This window comes from Nyctereutes procyonoides, unplaced genomic scaffold, assembly GCF_905146905.1.
Source record: "Nyctereutes procyonoides isolate TBG_1078 unplaced genomic scaffold, NYPRO_anot_genome, whole genome shotgun sequence".
Lineage (NCBI taxonomy): Eukaryota > Metazoa > Chordata > Mammalia > Carnivora > Canidae > Nyctereutes > Nyctereutes procyonoides.
In genome coordinates, this window is record NW_026575133.1 from 41,052,546 (window position 1) to 41,071,864 (window position 19,319).

Sequence of the window (19,319 nt, forward strand, 5' to 3'; positions counted from 1 at the left end):
AGAGAGAGAGAGAGAGAGAGAGAGAGAGAGAGAGGCAGAGACATAGGCAGAGGGAGAAGCAGGCTCCATGCACCGGGAGCCCGACGTGGGATTCGATCCTGGGTCTCCAGGATCGCGCCCTAGGCCAAAGGCAGGCGCCAAACTGCTGCGCCACCCAGGGATCCCTGGTGGCCTCACCTTAACCAGGATGGCAAAGAAGAGGCCGGTGCTGAGCTCCTGGACGCGCTTGGACGCCATGCGGCGGTCATTGCAGTGGTCAGCCTGCTTTTGCAGGGTGTCGGGCTCCATGTCTGGCAGCTCCCTGTAGCCTGGGAAGAGGGTGCTGGTGGGGCTGCTGGCAGGGTGCTGTCTGTATGCCGGCCATGGCTGGGTGACAGGCAGCACAGTGCTCCCTGCCAGGCAAGGTGGGGCCTGGGTGGCCCATGCGGAGCCAGAGCCTGCTGGGGCCTGGCTCCAAGGGCTGGGAAGGTGGGCAGCCACTGTTAGGGCAGCCTTGAGCCCCGGCTTTTGTACAGGACTTTCAGTGAGCTGTCCTGGGGCTGATGCCTAGCAGACTCACAGGGGGAGTGTTCCTGGGCCCCAGCTCCCCTGCTGCTCCCTGGCCACCTCTTGGGGCCTCTACAGCCATGCAGTGTGGCCTCTGGCTGCTAGGTACCCGCTCTGGGGCTGGGCGGCCCTTAGGTGGGCACAGGTCAGTGTTACCCTCCTGTGCGCTGCCTCTTACCGAGTGCGGCGGCCAGGAGGCGGTGCACCAGGACGTCAGCGAAACGGCGGATGGGAGAGGTGAAGTGGGTGTAGAGCGGCACGTTGAGGGCGTAGTGCCGGAACTGTTCCTGGTCCTGCAGCACCCCCGAGCAGAAGTACAGTGCCATCTGGGGGGACAGAGGACGGAGTCTTACAACCTGGCCAGGCCGGGTCAGGGCTGGGTTTGTGCTGCCAGGCTGTCATACTCAGGGCCTCGTGATGGGCTGTTCTGGAGTGGACTGACCTGCCAGGCTGCAGGACGCCAGGGGCCATTCTCTCTAAGGGGACCCACGGGGCTGCCATGGGGCTGTGCAGAGCCACGGGGTGTCCATGCCCCTCTCCTGCTGAGGACAGAAGTGGGCCTTGCCCTGGGTTGTGCAGACCCCTCGTGGTGATGGCATGGAGAACAGGCCGGAGAGCACTACAAGGGGCCCACCTCGCCTCTGGGGGGACCAGGGGGTGCTGGGAACCTCAACATGCTAGACGGCCTCTTCCCTCAGAGCCCTGTGGGATGGGCCACCCCAGCCCTCGCAGCCAGCCCAGCCAGCCGGCCAGGTGCCAAAGTCTGATGGCAGCTGGGGAGGACGAGCTGCTGCTGCACCACCAGCAATAAGAAGGGAGCGGTTTGGTCTGCTCCACGGGGTGGGGATGGGGCAGCTGCTCCAGAACAGGGAGGAGAGGAGGCCAGGGCTGGGCCGGGCAAGGGGGTGCAGACCAGCTGTGGAGGTACAAGCGGAAGCTGGGGTGGCTCTGCCTGGACACGTGGCCTGCCACCACCACCCGGCCAGAATGGCAAGTAGGACGGGAGGCCTGGGATGCCTATTACCCGCCTATAGTGAAACAGGCAGTGGGCACCGGGCTCTTCCTCTGGGGCCCAGGCCGAATCTTTGGTTGTGACCGACCCCACGCCCTCCGGCCCTGATCCCTGTCCTGCGGAAGCCGTGCTGGCACCCCAGCACCTCTAGGCCCCCCATAGGCAACCCCGTGCCAGCCAAAGGAGGGGGAGGTTTGCCAGCCGCCAGCCTCAGCCCTCCTTGTCCGACAAGCTGTCCTGGCACCAAAACTCAGAGGTCCGAGTTTAAGAGGCCCTCCTGCAGCGGAGGAGTGATGACCTGGGTCACTAAGAGAGGCCAAGTTTCTCGAGGGGCCCAACAAATGGCTCCGGGCCACCATGGTTCGGGCTGTCTGGGGGGGCTCAGCCACAGTCCCTGCAGCTGCTTGTCCTGTGGTCCCCAAGCTCTCGGGGCCGGGAATCAAGAATGCTGCAAGGAGCAAGTGAACAGGTTCCTGATTGAGGGCCAAGGTCACACCCTTGTGCGTTCACTCGCTTGCTCCCTTGCTCTCTGCTCACACCCACCCGCCCGGGGGCTCAGCCAAATGGACAGCCAGCTCCAGTTACTGTGGAATCCAGGGCACAGCTGGCAATGAGCCGCTCAGCTCCCCGAGTCCACCTCCCTTCCAGTTCCTGCTGGGGCCTGGGTTACATCGGGGGCAAGTCATGGGGTGGGAGGTGGGAGCAGCCGCCACTCCAAGCCATGTCTGGGCATCATTCTCAGCGGCGGGGCCACTTCCCCAGATGGGCTGGGCTGAGGAACCCAGAGGCCCTGGTCCCAACCTGCCTGGGAAGGTATCTCTGGGCAGGGTGGGCAGGGTGGGGGAGGGGGGCTTTCCTATTTCAGCAGCTTACTCAGACTCTGGTGTTTACTGCTGCTGCTGCTGCTGCCTTGTTCCCTGTCCCTGTCCCGGTTCTCAGGAGGCACCGCCGGCACTCTGGAACCCCTTGCCATCAGTTTCCCACACAAAGGCCAGCCTTGAAGGTCACTCACTGGCAGGAAAGGCCAGAAGTCCACTCCTTCAGGCTCTGGTTGACACAGAAGAGGAAGGATCCTTTCCACAGAGCTCCAGGGCTAGTTTGACCTTGGAGGTGGATGCCTTCCAGAGGCTGGGGGCAGTGAACGGGGGTCCAAGTGGCTCTGCATGGCAGTCAACAGGCAGTTCTGGAACCAGAGGCTACTGCATCTCCGAGGAGCTAGGGGACAGAGTGACCTCGAGTCTCTTGGCCACAGGCACACCTTCCTCTGGTGTGCTTTAAAGGTGTGTGTGGGGGCAGGCACTTGTGACTGGGGACAGGGTAAAGGCGGCCAGACCCAAAAGGGCCCTGATGACTCCATTCTGGGCAGAATATATGACTGTTGGGAAATAAATCAGCTGTGGCCAGTGGAGGTGACCTGGTTCTCGTGAACAGATTGAATCTGCAGAGTGACTGAGCCCCTGAAAAATGGCTTGTCACTGTCCCCTGGCCAGAACGGGGCCCAGAGCTGCCCCATTAGCGTCTGCAGCTCCTGCTGACCCGACAGTTGGGTGGGGTGGCTCCTTCCCAAGATGCTTAAGCCTGCAGGGGCCAAAGCTCAGGCTCAGAGGGCTGAGACATGCTGCTAGGAGCAGGTTCACTGTCTACCTCCCAGGCTGCCAGCCCATCACACTGCATGCAGACACAGGCCCACGGCCCGACTCCTCTTCTCCCAGCTGCCAGAGGGAGACTTCTCTGCCTGGGGTCCACAGGGCACAGTGGGGGCTGTGCCTTCTCCTCTGGGTAGGCTGCTGTGGGAGACAATCTCTCCCCTCCGGGATGTCCATCCAACTGAGTGCTGACTAGCCCCCATTCCTTCGCCAAGCGGGTCTGGTCTGTGGGGCCTGCGCACCGAAGGCTTGGTGTTTGCCCCTTCCCTGCCTTCAGCAAGGAGACGGAGCCCCAGAGGCCGGGCGGTGAGGGGGCAGCAGGGCTCAAATAGGGCCCTTTAACGGCCCATGGAAGCCATCCTTGGGCAGGTGAGGCAGGCAAGTCTCAGGAGCCCAGGGCTCACCTGTCGGAGGTAACATGTGGGGCTGTCCTCCCCACTCCTCCCCTTAGGTCCTCTGTGTGTGGTGATCACGGACTCCCCTGGGAGAAGGGGGAGGTTGGGGGACTTGGCCCCTCCTTACCTGCATGGGCCGAGAGCACATGTTGGTGAGCACCTCCTTCCGGGCCAGTGAGTACTTGTCATCTCCAAATGTTTCGGTCAGACTTTTCTAGAAGCAAGCCCGTGTGATATGAAGTCAAGCTTGGGGACCTCTGGGGCCCCTGTCACCCTCTGACTATCTGAGACCTGGGGAAGAAGGGGCTCAACCCTGCTCAGATGACCATGGTGGAGCGCAGGGGCCAGCAGCTCCAGTCTGTGTTCCACACTGGGCCGTTGCTCTGAGGTCAGTCCTTCCATGTCTCGTTGGCTGGATAGAGACACTGGTTTCCAGTTGTCTGACCTAAGGCATCTCTCTGCCCACCCCAGGCTTAAAAGCACAGATGGGAACAGCCTCCCTTCCATGGGATCAAAGCTAAGACCTGAGCCCCATAAGGCTTAGTTCCAGGCAGGGAGCACTTGACACCACTTACCATATAAAACATTCTCTGGCTTCCAGTCATCTCAGCCCCCTACTGAAAGTTTCTGGGCCCAAGCCCAGCCCATCCCTGGCCACGGGATCCCTGCCCACAGATGAGCATTGAGTGGCTTCCCTTGGCTTGGTCCTGGTGGGGAGAATGGCCCATGGCCTGGGCCTCTGTGACTTAGAGGCCTCCCCTCAGGGCCTCCCCCTCCCCTGCACTCCCCGCACTCACATTGAGGGCCCCAGCAGAGCTGAAGTCCATGGGCAGCCCCATCTGGTCACAGAATTCCATGAGGTCGTTGAGCATCTTGGTCTGGGGTGGGGGGTGCCGGCGCAGCAGGGCACGCTCAGGGAAGGTGCGGTGCGTCTTGTGGGCCACTGCCATGTTGGCCAGGAGCATGAACTCCTCCACGAGCCTGCAGCGGGGACAATCAGCAGGGGCCAGGGGCCACCGGCCCTTTCCCAGGCTAGCTGCAGGCTGGCCCTCTTGGGCTCTTCGGTCTCAGCCTGGAGACGCCCTCCTGCCACCCAGTCTCATCCCCACTCCCTCGTGCCCCCCTTGGAGCTAACCAGTCAGCACCACTCTTCTCTTCTGATGTGTGAGCTTGTGCACCACCTCCCCCATGAGACTAGGGGGATGGCATCTGTCTTATCCCCACCATGGCCCCTGTGCTTGGCACCCCAGCACCCTGCCTGACAAAGAGAAGGTGCTCAACAAAGCTGTCTGCTGAATGACTAGCCTCCGGGATGCTTGGGGGTGTCCTCCGCTGTAAGGAAACAAGAGGCCCAGGCTGCCATGAGAACTCCGAGCGCTCCTGGGGGTGTGTAGAAGGCCGTAGAAGGCGCTCAGCAGACCCAGGACTCCCTGCTTCCCGGGAGGAGAGAAGGGTTTCTAAGGATGACCAGGAGAGTCACGGACAGCAAGAGGATGTACATATCCTGGGGGGCAAGGCCAACGTGCCGTGGAGGTGTTCAAATCCCAGAGAGTTAACCTCTTAGGATTTAACACTTGACTCTTGCTGCACTTGAGTGTAATTCGAATCAACAGGTATGAGCAGATATGGCTCCAGGTGAAGAGATGAAGGCACAAAGGACCCAGGGAGAGGAGCGGGGGCTGAGGGCAGATGAAGATGAGAGCCAGGATCGAGGAGTCAGGCCGAGTGGGAAGCTGGGTCACACAGGCCTGAGGCTGGCGCCCCCACCCCTCAAATGTGGGGCAGGAGGCCACGTGCTGCTTCCCTCACCCAGGGCTCTGGTGGCAGGATGAGTCACACACATGCACAAGAGCTGAAGCCCCTGGAAAGGGGGCTTGGGCACACTGCCGCCGTCGTGGCCTGGGTACCCTGTGTGGGGGCTGCCTTCTCCCCTGCTTTCATCCTGGATCCCAAGCTGCATGACAAGCCTGTGCTTCTCCCATGGACGCAGAGTAGGTCAGGGCCTAAGCTCTGGTAGCCCTGCTGGTCAGCAGCCGGAGGCCTGAGATGAACTTCCTCTTCCTGGAAGTGTGGGTAATGCTTCAGGGTTAGCCTCGTCACCTCGCCAAGCTCTTGGAAGGGAAAGCAGCCCGGGATGAGGACAGAGAATGAGCATGAGCTTACAGCCCCTCTGCCCCCCAGACTGGGCCTGCCACGGAAGAATTGTGACTGTGGTCCTGAGAACACATCTGTCTCCCAGAAGCCCTCCCTACCAGGAAGAAGGGCTGTGGAAATGGCCCTCTGGTTGTGGCATGATCAGAGGGACCGGGGCCAGGTCTGGGCCTTGGGACAGGGCTTGCTCGAGCCTTACTCATAGCCCCTCCTCTGTGAGGATGACTCTGGACTGGCCTACTGGATATACTGGGCCAGGGGTATAGTTTGGGCGTCAGGCTGCAAGGTCAGGTGTCAGCTGGCCCTTGCACCATGCAGGAAACCCTAGGTGTGGAATGAAGAGTTTCTTTATCCCCTCCTGCACACTCATAGTCAGTTAAGTGACCATTCTGCTTCCCCGTGCCCCCAGCCTGTCCTCGTGCATGACACTTCCTGCTGAAAGACCTTTGGGCTCAGGCACCTGAACCCGACCACCATTTCCTAAGTGGAGGTCTGAATCCTGGCTCCATGTTCCTGCTGTAGGAACCAGGACGACTCCGGGACCTTTCTTGATCCTCCTTTTTCTCAAACGTAGAACAGGGTAGTAGCACCTGCTCCAGAAAGGGGTTGTGACAACCAGTGGGAATATCACACGCTGTCAGGGCAGACCCTGTGCCTGGCACATTGTTGGCATCAGGACACAGGATGTACTTTCCCCCTCTCCCCACTGTCCATGCCAAATGGCCAGCCCGGGGTCCCTCCAAGGCGCCCTGTGAGTTTCACCTTTTATCTCCTCTTACTTGCCTTTCCCTTGCCTTCCCCGAAGGCCCAGGCTGAAGGCTGCCCTATGACTCCCTTGGGTACTTACTGCCAACCAGCCACCTGGCAACAAGAACCAGGCTGTTGGGCAGCCCAGGTGGCGCAGTGGTTTAGCGCCACCTGCAGCCCAGGGTGTGATCCTGGAGACCCTGGATCGAGTCCCACGTCAGGCTCCCTGCATGGAGCCTGCTTCTCCCTCTGCCTGTGTCTCTGCCTCTCTCTCTCTGTCTCTATGAATAAATAAATTCTTAAAAAAAAAAAAAAAGAACCAGGCTGTTGTACGGTCACCTGTGTCACAGCCTAGCACTGTTGGACTCTTCATACTTGGTTTCCCGACTTAGATTTTACCAACCCAAGAGGAGTCTCCGTTCCTGCTCAGTAAGCGTCTGATTTGATTTACTGTCTGTTCTGGGTCAGATACTAGAGGCTGTCATCCCCTAAATGCTTCAGACGCGTACCTCTGTCCCTCTGTTCACTCAGCGAACATTACTGTGTGTCAGGTGCCTCTAGACCTGTCTCCCCACGCAGCCTGAGAATGCTTGTGGGCAGGGCGCTCGAGGTCTGCTCCTTGGAGCCCCGCACTCTCCAGCGCACACTCGGGTGGGGAGGGAACCCCTGGATAACCTTGGGGCTGACCCTGGGCTGTGTTTTGCCGGTATGGCCAGCAGGGGGCAGCATTATCCCACAGCAGCGCTGTGGTCAGGCTGCAGGTTGAGGAGTGCTGGGCAGGGTACAGGGGTGGTGGGCGGTGGGGTTCTAGCCTGTCGCCCCAACCCGATTCCCACCCCCGGGGTCACAGGAACTGAATGCGTGGGGAGCTTCCCCAGGTGGCGTGCTTCTGCTCCCAGTCCCTGCAGGGGCTCTCCTGCCTCATCTCTCAGGTTCTCATGTAAGGTCGAGAATAGGAAGGAAGGGATAGGGAAGGTGGGGCCGATGCCCAGAGCCCCAGGCGGTGACAACAGACCCAATCAAGCCGCTTCCGCATTACTTGTCCTCCCTGGACCCCCAGTATATATAGTCCCATGAGCTGCCTGTAGCTGGTGGCAGAAAAACGAGTGTACTCCTGTTAACCTTGAGAAGAGTGTGGCAAAGCTTGAGATGCAGAGGCTGACCTTGGACAGGTCCCTTGGTGCCTCCTGGGGGCTCGGCGGCTCAGTCCCTCCCTCACGACAGGGGGCAGGAGCTGAGAGGGCAGCCCGTGCAACTCTCTTCCTGACACTTTGCTGATATCAAGCATTCACCCCAGAAAAACATCAATGTCACCAAACTGGGAGGTGGCGTAGCAGTAAGCCCAACTCCCCGGGTGCTGCCACGGCTCATTAGTGTTCCAGGATAGCTGCAGGACCGTTTCCCCACAACCTGTCCTTAAAATCCTTCTTATACCAGCAGGTGGGAGAGGGAGGGGCAGAGAGAGCACGCAAACTGTGAGCCACGGCAGTCGGGTCCTGGGGGGCTGTGGGGGGCGCGGCGCAGCTGCGGAGGAGGGTCCCCTGGGGAAGCGAGGGAACAGGAAGGCCAGATTCCACGGAGTTCAGGATTCAAAGACAGGGCCAGGCACCACGGAGGGAGAAGCGGGCTGGCCGGGACTGGGTGGGGCAGGGGGGTGTCCTCGCTCTCATCGGAGGCCAGCCAAGGCCCCCTTTACCCGACTCAACAGGTCACCCCGTGGGTCAGTTCCATGAACTGGCCGGTAGGGGGCCCCCAGCATCTTTCTTCCACAGGACCTGGGACGTGGCAGGAGCAGCCTAGAACCTAGGAACTTGTGGGCAGGAAGGAGCCCTAGTTTATAAACTGCAGTCCTGTGGTCCAAGGTCCAGGGGTCTCTGGGCTCCCATTCAGGGGTTTTCTCCTTAGCCAGAGGGGCTGAAGGCTTGCCCTCCTTGGGACACAGGGCAATTCAAAGAGGAGCCTCAACAGCTGGCTCGTCAGCAAGCACCCCTTCACCCGGATCTCCCTCCCCTGCTGGGGGCCAGTGCTGCATGCACAGGTCCAGCAGCCAGACCTCAGATGACACCCGAAGCTGTTTTGGGTGCTTAGGATGAGCCCCTGAGAACAAACGCCACACACCAGAGTCGGGGAGGTGGGGATGGAGGCCTGCATGTTGCCCTGGCCTCAGACCCTGCTCCCAGATCTGGGTACCTGTCCTGGTCGTAACCCACCTCCTCCTCCTGCTACAGCACAGCACGGGCATGAGATCACTCAGCCCCACTCGGAGGGTGGTGGGGAGGGGGCTGGCAGTGAGCAACCGTCTGACAACTGCTCTAATGGATGCTCAGGCATGGCCACCAGCCAGGATCACCTTCCAGAACAGCAAGCCAAGCCTTTGTCCCGGTGCTGGCTTCTGCTGAGCATTTGCGGCCCAGTGCCACTGGGGGCCCGCAACTCTGGAGGTCTTGGGGTGGGGTGGGGGTGTCTGTGGCATACAGGTGCACAGCCAGCCGGGGGCCATGCCAGGATGCATGCTCGTCAGCACTCATTCTCCACATCCCACCTACCTAGGCTCTGGGTTTGCAGGTGCTAGGACATGGGCGTGGGGGGCAGGTGAGAGGCCTCTCATCCCGGGGAGGAGCTGAGCAAGCCTAGAACTGTTGGAGTCCCTCACCAGCTAGGGCAGATGGTGGGAAAAGGCCAAGAGCAACCTCCTCAAAAGTACACACATTGTCACACGGCAAAGACGACTTTGGTCCAGAATGCTGTTTCCCAAAGTGTGTTAGTTACTTAAAGAAAAAAGTATATTCAGATATATGAAATGCTAGGGGATGAATTTATCTGTTGTTTTTATTACAGGACATTCTTTTGCCTTTAAGAGGCTAATATGCGTCAAGACAAGAAGTTCCCGGATGTAGCATTTGCTGCTCATTGACGATTGAACTTGTGTCGCAGCTGAAGGATGATGTCTGGGAAAAGACACTCTACCTGGCAGGGTCAGACAGTGGCTAAACGAGAAATGGGCTAAAACATCTGCCCTTTCAGAGGAAGGCTGCCCATTCTCGACCATCAAAGGAACTGGCCTGAGTTCTCTGCTTGTCTGGGGGACTGTGGCTCTGTCTTGCTCATTAGGGGCCCAGGGGGTGTCTGCGGCCAAGGAGCCCCTCAGGTGGGGTAGTGGAGTGAGGTGTCCTAGGTGCGGTGCCTGCTTTTCCCTGTTCCTGCTACTTCCTACCACGTGTCCTGATTCCTTCCTTGTTCGCACAGGCCAAGCCATGTGGAGAGGAGAGGCTAGCGGTCACCAGTTCAGGCACTCGCCAGCTGTGTGATTTCAGATACATTTTGAAACCTCTCTGAATCTCAACTGATAGACTTGCAAAATGGAGGCACGGTATATACAAGCGCTTGGCCTTCGTGAAATATTATACTATTATTACGCACACCGGGAATGTGATTGACTGGGCGCCCCGACCCCAGGATTTGGGCTGAGCACATGGCAGGATTCCTGGGGGCTCCTGCTCTCCCTCCTGCCCCAATGCCACCACCTTGGTCAGGCCTCCAGCCCTGACCAACTGCCTCCTTACTTCTCGTCTCGCCGTGCTGTTTACTTCCTTACGCCCAGAGTGGGGCATTCTTCCTCGAAGGCAAACCTGGTCATGTCCCTCTCCTGCCTGAAGTGCTTCAGCGGCCACCCCCATCCTTTGGACGGTCCATCTCCTTGGTAAAATGAGGTTTAGCAGGGCTTTTTGTCACGTGCCTGGAATCACTTCTCCCTCTCCCCGACCCCAGCCCTCACAATCTAGACACGCTGACTTCTCGTGGCTCTTCCCTGCTGCTGCCTCACTGCACTGCTGCTCTCTTAGCTGATATGCTGGCCCCCTGGCCCCTCTTCTTCCTCCAGGGAGGTAGCATGAGGGGCGACCCCTCCGTGCGTCCTGGGCAGCCCACCCCAGCGTTTCGTTCATGCTGCTGTGATTGCCCTGATCATCGCTGAATCTCCCCTACCCATCCCAGTGCCATCTACCTTGGTCCCAGCACAAGGCTGGAGGATGCCCCGAGCTGGCACAGTGCAGATGCTCCAGAAATTAGTGCAGGTTCCCAGGATGGTCACAGTCAGGATCTGCGGGGCTGGGTCCCTGCCAGCATGCCCTGTTCTGCTTAGGCGTACAGCCCTCGTGCATACACGTCTGACCCCTAACACCTGCTGCCAGGAGTCGTCAACAACTTAAAGCCCTGCCTAAGGAAAGAGCTTGACTGAGCCCATTCCTGAACTAGGTGCAAGAGAAGCAACAACCCTCTTGGCTTCCCCCTGGTCTGAGGGGAGCACCCTCCTGGCTTCCCCTGGTCTGAGGGGGGAGCACCCTCCACTTACAAGACCGTGGCATTGCTATTTATTGCCAGCCCAGGGTAGTAAGCCTCCTCAGCTAGAGCCATTTGTTGGGTTCTTTGTTCTCTTACTTGTCCTCATGTCTTTTTTGAGCTGCTGCTGTGGCCTAATTCTGCCCCATGTGCGGCGAGAGAGGGAGAGACACTCATGGGGTGCCGGTGACAGGCGTCACGCTAGGAGGAACCCGGACGTGAAGCCCTTGAGAGTCTCCTGCAGCCCTGGAAGGGGTTTCTATCCCTTTCTGTGCGAGGGGAGCGTATGGTACAAAAAGGAAAGGTGTCTGGCTCCGGGTCCCACAGCCAATTGACGACAGGCCTGTGTGACCTCGAGGTCCCACTGCCACCAGAATACCTTGTGGGCAGATCGGTTCTAAGAGGTGGCAAGGAGGAGGGAAATACTTTACATGGAAGGGATGAACAAGTACGAGTGTGGTGGCAAACCGAATCTAGATAACCAGGAACCAAGGGCAGAGGGAGGAGGGCTGTGCTGCGGGCGCCCGCTGGCACCAGTTCTTCTCTGGGGAGCGGGGAAAGGCTGCCAGACCAGGGGTGGGACCGAAAAAGAACATGACGAAGGGCATGCGGGTCCCAGAGGCCAAGCATGGTTCGGATGAATGTGGAGAGATGGATGGTTTGTGAGAAGCAGCTGGAGGCAGCAAGAAAGGGAGGTCAAGGCAGAGTCCAAGATACACACATGAGGCGAGGCTCTGGGAGGGTGCGACACTGGCCCCTGGCACCAAGGGGCCAGAGGAACGGAGTTTGGAGGCTGGCGGGGCAGCGTGCCAGGGGGACCAAGGTCAGGGAGAAGCTGCCCAGGGTGCACCCTGCCCCACGGTGGGGAAGATGGGGAGGCTGCGGGGGTGGGGGGGGAGGGCCCCGGGTTTAGCAAGCAGGAGCCAGGTGTCAGAGCCCTGGGGCTGGGGCGGCTGGTGCAGGAAACCAAAGCCAGGGCGAGGAGGGCCTCTGTAATGCTTCCTGATGGCTGTCCTAAGGATCTGAAAGGTTGTTCTGCACGCGTTTCTGGAGGCGAAGGAGCTGACGGCGAGGTAGCACCTGAGGGTGGGTATGTGACCAGCCTGCATCCGACGGGAGGGGCTGTCCAGGGAAGAAGTCAGATGTCCCCTCAGAGCTGGGAGCTCTCAGGAGGGGACTCAGGGCCATGTGGTTTGCCTCGCGAAGAGGAGCAGGCTTGTCCTCACCACCCTCTGCTTGAGGAGGGCCCTGGGAGGGCCCGGAACAGCATCGGTCCTGCAGGAAGGGGCGGGCTGCTTCCTCCTGGCAGCCTGGCACTCCGGCCAGGAGACAAAGGCCACAGCCAGGAAGGGGAGGGAGGGGCGGGAGCCCACATTCCCCAGCCCCTTGTCCTAGGCTGTCCTTGCGCTTAGGGAGGGCATCTGGTCACCAGCAGCCCCGGAACACAACAGGCCCCTGTGTGAAGAGCAGCTGGGTAACCTCGGGGCACTGGCACCAGGACGCTGTCCCTGAAACTGTCTTTTCAAGTCCACTGGGCAGAGGAGAGAAGAGAAAGGCCCACTCCCATCAGGTTGATGAAGACAAGGCCCTGGGACAGGGCGGCCTGGGGGTGGGTGGGTGGGGCTGTTGGTCTCTGCAAGGCAGCAGCGGCAGGCACGCTCCAGACCAAGGTCGGTACGGGGCTGACCACAGCTCAGCTGGCTACACTCCCTCCCTCAGCACTCGGCTGATCTAGATGAGTGCAGGGAGGCTGGCGCCGGCAGCAGGGTCTCTCTGGCCCAACTGCCCGGACCCCAACAGCCCTTGCCCTTGGGCTCCTGGCTCCTCTGCACTTACCATCTCAACCCTGCCCACCCAGAGCAGCGGGGCCTCCAAGGATGTTCCATCTCCAGATTCATTTTACCAGCTAAACCAGAGGAGAAACTCACCCCACCCCTTCCATACCCAGAACGCTCAGAAAGTGGCTTTGGAAAGGACTCGGGTGCCGGGCAGCCAGGGCACAGTGGCATGGCTGTGACCCAAGCCCGAGAATGCATCCATTTTCAAAGACCAAAAGCAAGTGAGAGCCTCTTTTGCCCTCAGCCACTGGGGTCCTTGTCACAGCTCTGTGGGAATGTCATGCAGATGGAATCAGGCCGCTCACTGGGACTGTTCAATTAGCACTGGGTGAAAACTGCTAACTTGGAAATTTGATAAGAACTGCTCCCAGCCAGTTTTGAATCAGTTCTGCTCAGGACCAGACTCCCCTGCAGGGGCTCACCGCAGGCCTGGGAGCCCTGGGGCTTGGCCCTGGCCGTTGGGCCGTTCGCTCATGAGCCCTGAGCGCTGAGCAGGGAGTGTGGCCCCTTCCTAAGCCTGAGCAGTGGTGGGGGGTGGGGGGCGGCCACCCTCGCAGAGGACCTGCTGCCCTGGGAATCGGGGCGGGATGGGAATGATGGTTGGCTGGAGTTGAGGGGAAGCCGCCGGGGATGGGAAGCTTCAAGAGATCTTTGTTGCGGTTCTCGCCTAGGCCAGGCCGGGGTGGGGCCGGTGGCCTGGGAGCTGGAAAGTGGAGGCCGAGGGAGAGAGAGAGAGACCGAGAGAAAGAGCGCATTGCAAGCAGAGCTGGCCGGGGTGAGGGTGGGGGGCACAGACAGGCGGATCGATGGGCGCCCACCCACAGCCAGCCCGGCACCCCGCGGCCAGCAGCCGAGTGGAGGGTGCTGGGGCCGTGGGGCTGAGCACACGTCACAGCTCGGGCCTCTCGCTGACCCCTCTCCTCCTGGGCTTGCTGCAACCTGCGGAGTGTTTTGGACATTCCCACGAAACCACAGGGAAATGAATGGGGCCTAGTTCACAGGCATGGAAAAGCCCAGAGGAGAAGGCCTCTGGAGCCAGACATAACAGGCCCTGCGGGTGAGGCCGGAGCCAGGTTTCCTCTTCTGTGAGGCTGAATCCACTCCAGGGCCTTTCTATAGGTTCAGCGGGTGGGGCCCAGCTGCAGAGAGGCACGTTTCAGCCGCTTGTTTTTCTAGCTCCAAAGGAAGTCTCCAGAGGCTAGGCGTCCGGAGCGTGGGCCCTCGGGCCTTGCCAAAGGGGGGCCCAGTGGCTGCGGTAGGGAGGGGATGGGGGTTTGCTGGGGAGCTGGGCTGACAGGCAGAAAGCCCTTTGTCAGCGTAAAGCTAGCTAAGAAGCCGAGCTCCCTTCCCGAGGTTCAGGACTCTGCTCGAGGAGGCACAAGGCCGGTGCTCATGGCACAAAACTCCCCCTAAGCAGAACCAGGTGGCAGTGTGTGCCTGTGGCCTCGCAGAGCCCGGTAATTAGGGCTTGCTGGCTGCGCTGTGGTGTGGACGCACATGCCTTTCTCCACTTCTAGCAGCTGTCCAACTGGAATTAGAACCGCTGACCGGAGGAGGTGGGGCCAGGAGGCCCGGCCACCTTCAGGAGCCATCGCTGTGACCCCCTAACAGCTTTGCTGTCCTCTTCAGACTCCCTGGCCTGGGGGACACTTTCATGCCTCAGCCCAAAACTATGAGGCCTGGTTCCATAGCCCTGGACAAGGGGCAGAGCTTGGTAAGGCTAGTAGGGGGCCAGCTTGGTCATCACTGACAATGGGAGAGATTAATTTTGATTTTAAAGTCAGACTTTGACCACAGAGATATTTGGGACAGAAGAGTATTCCAGTATGTACAGGTGTCCCCCCTCTCACGTCCCCCCCACCCCCCCATGGCAACAGATGATTAGCTAAGAGAGGATGAGACACGTGTTCCTGGGAACTCAAGCTACTTTGCTTTTGCAAGTTACGACATCCTTTCCTCATCTCCCCAAAGACACTCTTGTCCTCTCTGCTGCTGGGGAGCAGCTCCCCTTGAGCAGGGCATCAAGGCTGGAAGGAAGAACAAACAACTGCTGGTCTCAGCCTGGGCTTTCCACGCACCAGAGTGTTGTGGGGCTGTGGTCTGTGGTCTTTTTGCCTCCAATGTCTCCTCTACTCCCAACCAAGTGGAGGAGAGGGTTTTCTGGAATGAGCAAAAGGGAATCTAAGTCTTAAGGTAAGCACTGCTTCCTTGGTCACAAAGAGGGAATCTGTGTTCCAATGTCCCCACGCACTCTAGCCATCAAGACCTGTAGATGCTGGTGGCTACCTGGGTGGGCTCGGTCCTGGGGGAGGCCTTGTGGTCGGTGCAGTGTGCTGCTCACAGGCTGCTCCTGCCCCAATCCACTGATCCCTGGTCATGCCAACCCCATGTATGTACCTCGCCCAAAGCCATGGGGAGGAGAGGGACAGGCGGAAAGCACTGGCATGGGGCCGTGGTCAGGGCCATCTGGGCTGTGAAACTGCTCTGGGGCACTGCTGAGGACATGGCAGGACAGAGCTTCAGTCTCTGAAAAGGCCCCTGTGGGGTGGGCTCCTCATCACCTAGACATACTATTTATGCCTTTGTTTATGAACAAGGGACATGTGGGTGCCACCAGCTTCCTCAAAGACATCTTGTAAAATCTTTCAGACCCAAGAGTCTAGACCTGAGGGTCATCCTGGAGCTGGAACTTCGAGTCCTTAATGCTTGAGGCTGCTGGGGAGGGGCCAGGGCCGCTGCTCCGATGGTCCTCTGCCCAATCCAGCCCAGATGGGGGCCAAGGACTTGATGATGCCTCTTACCTCTGAGCTGCCACAAATCCTATGCTCTGCTAGCATGGCCTTGTGCTGGCTTCTGCACATTCCCCACCACCACCACCACACACACACCCCCAGCTCCTCACTCATGCCTGTCCCACACCAATCTCTCTGTGGCTGGTTCTTTACCTTAATCCCAGGGCCTAGGGAAGTGTCTCGTATACACTAGGTACTCTCCAAATACATGTTTTTATAAACTGCAACTGTCTACTTTGTCTATGCAAGATCAATACCTCTATTTCCACAGCACTTTATGCTGTTTTCACAAGTCTTAGACTCCTTACTCTTCATATGAGCAAAGGGAGGCTCAGAGAGACTGGGTGACCCCTCTGAGCTCACAGACCAAGGACACAGACGTCCCGTCCACTGCTTTTTCCTCAGGTCATCTTGTGTAGCCTGCCCAAAGCTCCCTGAGGACTGGGCAGCAGGGTTTCCTGAGCGATGCCTGACCAAGGGCTCTGCTACAGTATTAGGGCCCCATTGAGAGACTGCCCCGAGGACACACTGGTACTGGGGTACAGGCCGCCGTGGTAGACTGCAACATCACTACAGTCCTTCCTCCCAACTGTCAAGGGCACCTCCTCCCTTCAGCAAGGGTTGCAGCAGCCACAGAGCCAAGGTCATTCATCTCAGCGATCTCAGAGGGACGGAGGCTTTCCCAAGGACTGCTCCCTGCCCCGTGTCTGAATCTGGCCACACCGGGCAGGCAAACACATAAGGCCACCTACAGGCCTGGCTGGGCCGGGATACTTCTATAATCTTGGAAGTCTTATTTGCAGCCCTGGCTTGGCCTCTGCCTCTTTTCTGCTCAGGAATCAGAATTACCTGTATATTAGCACTTCCCCAAGGAAATGCTTCCTCTCATCTCTGTTGGGGCTCAGGCCCCCTCTGCGTCATCTCAGTGTTACCACTGGATGAGCACTGGTGCTGAGCACATTTATTTTTACTGCTCTAATCCCGACGGCTGCCCCCACCACTCCTGCCTCTGGTCACTAGCTAAAGGCTCAAAGTTTCGGCCCATTTCACCTACAACCTTTTTTTTGTTGTTGTTGTTCTAATGCTATTGCTCCACTGGTTCAGAAGGGAGGGCAGAGCTTTCTGCAGAGCCATGGCCATCCTGACCCTCAGAACCTTGGTCTGAAAGCCTGCCCTGGGAGCTGATCAGCAAGGGTATTTCCATTCTGAACTGAGTTGGGCAAAGAATCCAGGCCCCCTTTATGCTTATCCTGGTGAGTCCCATACTGTCAGAAAAAGCTCACTCAGTCTTGTTCAGCCAGTCCCATGGCCAGCCCGACTGTGGACAGAGCTCTTGGAGGGGCTGAGCCCCAAAAGAAAGATCTGGCTTCCTGCAGCTCTCTTGGTTCCTGTGCACCTGCTGGCTGGCTCCTGGCTTCAGCCTGGTGCCCCTACTAAGTCACGAGTGGGCACCTCTCATTGGCACCTCTGCTCCAGGAGTGCTCTTGGGGCCCAGACTCCCCAGGACTGCTTCCAGGCTCCTTGCGCTCCCATGGCCAAGGGCACGTGTAGGTCACAGCCAAGGGCATGTGTAGGTGGTAATAAAATGCTCAGGGAACAAACGAGGCATTTCAGAGAACTGATTTGCTTGGTGCTCCACAGACAATGTTGAGGGGAAAATGAGGCCTGTCTCTGGAGGTGGAAGTGGAGACCGCAGGTGGGCCCAGGAGTGGGGTTACAGTTCCTGTGGCTTCCCTGTAGCTTATACCCACTGGAAGGCAGAGCGTGACCTTGGCAGACAGAACCCAAGATGGCTTCAGCCAGCAGAATGGGACCTCTGGAGTCTGCTCTGATGAAACTCCTGCTTGCCTGCAGGTGGTTATTGCTTAGACCTGACACGGGGTGATGGTATGGCCAGGGCTCATTTGCTGGTCACCTGACAAATGAATACTCTTGTCCAAAGGCAGGCCACCTCACTCTCTCTAAATATGAAACCCGGCAGATTACAGAAAAAAAAAATTCTCTCCTCCAGGCTGTTTCCAATGAACTAGCACTTGTCTTATCACCCACTGGGATGTGGTATGTTGAGTCTGGCAGAGGTATTTATTAGCTAAGTGACTTTTAAAATATTGACCTACCGTTTTATGAACTAGGCTCAGAGTGGTTTAAATGGATATGTTCCTGTCCAGAGCCTCTGGGCTTCCCCAACATTATAATGTCTCTGCCTGGGCAACCTCCAGGACACACTGAGGCACCGGCTCTCCCTCTGAAGGGTGGGTGAGGGCCAGCAGGGGGACTGCTGGTTTTTATCCCCACATCCACCCTCTGTCGGGCCAAGGAAAGCTCTCAGATATAGGCTGTGGGAAGACTCCAGCCCTTTCCGGGTGTTACCCTCAACTCGACCTTAGACCCAAGGCCAGAACAATCTGGATCAGGCCCTTTATCCCTCTAGGTGAGCTGGGTCAGTGGTAAGTCAGACGGTGAGGCCAGCAGATGTCAAAGCTTGACTGGATCCAATGGTTTCACTTTCCTAAGCACCCACTCCAAGTTCATCCTGGGGAGTCCTGTTTAACGATTTCAAGATGGCTCTAAGAAAATTGCACCCAGCACCCAGGATACTGATCAGATTTCTGTGTCAGGATGGTTTTCTGGGAGCTTCTTTATAGGCCATTCATGACCAGGAGGACTAGTCCATTCCATCCCGGCCTCTCTCAGGATAAGAACTGCTCTTGCTGGCAGAGGCTGCTGCACCCAGGGCTCCCTGGCCTCAGACTGTCCCCAACTGGACGGAGGCCCTGTCCAATGCCCTAGGGGGTCTATGTAGCTCCCCGGCTACAGCTATCCTCCCACGCCCATGCCTCTCATCTCTCTATGCAGCTACAGCAGGGGGCGAGTGACAGTGCCCCCCCCAGCCCCCCCTAGTTAATGGTGTCATGCCAGTCCACTCACTAGCAAACCTCTGTGAGACTCAAGCCTAGTTCCTCATATGTCACATTTGTGTATTGGTGGTATTACTGCCAGATGTCAACAACAGAGACTGGTGCTAGTTTGACCCAGACTTCCTTGCAGACAATGTGCAGATCGGGTGGTTCCACTGCCAACCCTACATACAGTGGGTGCTGCTCCTCGCTCTCCCCGGCTGTCTGCCCAGGAATGGTGACACTCACCCTGCCGAGTGTTGAAGCAAGCTGTGTCTCATACCCTGGCACTGAGTTCTGAGGAAGCAGCAGCATGGTCAGTGCACGTGAGGGCTGTGAGTGGAGGAGAGCCACCTGTGCCCGATCTCCTGGAGATACGGGGAGATGCGTTCAGCATCGATGGGCAGAACCATGCTCCTTCTAGCCATAGTTCTCTCACTCCAACAAAGGCTGACAAGCTGGAACACAGAGCCCCGCTGAGCTCCTCTCCTAGCTCCTGTCCCTCGGCCTGCCACCTGCCACAGAGAAACTGCCCCCCCCCCCGGTGGGCTGGGGCCCTCCAGACCTTACACCCTGCAGGGCCTCCCACCCGGACACCCCGACCTCATAGGCACCGGGCAGCATGGGCTTTCCCACGTGGGATGAGCACGGCACTGAGAGCCTGCTCTGCGCACACTGCATACCTCCACCATGGCCTTTGTCACTGCTTGAGAATGTGGTTTTAGGTGCCCACTTCCCCAAAGGGCTGCGCACTTCAGGGAGGAGGGCCTTTCTCACTGCCTGTGCTGGGCATAGTAGCTGGCACCAGCAGGTGTCCAATAAGGTTTGGTGGATCAGGAAGGAAAGGTGTCTAGATCTGGGCTGAAAATGCCTGGCAACTGGTTCTCCAAGCCACAAAACACATGGGCAGGACCCACGGCTCATGTGCTAGGGAATCTCCTTGAGGTCACTTTCAGA

General features: G+C 58.6%; 1 protein-coding gene across 4 annotated transcripts in view; it reads right to left on the reverse strand.

Annotated features, from left to right (window-relative positions):
• The window catches only part of DIS3L2 (DIS3 like 3'-5' exoribonuclease 2), a 344,308-nt gene that overhangs the window by 5,472 nt on the left and 319,517 nt on the right, over nt 1–19,319 (reverse strand). For all 4 annotated transcript variants that reach the window (XM_055345950.1, XM_055345951.1, XM_055345952.1 and 1 more), the window contains 4 exons: nt 4,397–4,580; nt 3,727–3,813; nt 725–872; nt 178–308 (listed from right to left, as the gene is read on the reverse strand). In XM_055345950.1, the coding sequence (XP_055201925.1) occupies nt 178–308; nt 725–872; nt 3,727–3,813; nt 4,397–4,580 (550 nt within the window). The remainder of the gene's footprint in view (nt 1–177; nt 309–724; nt 873–3,726; nt 3,814–4,396; nt 4,581–19,319) is intronic.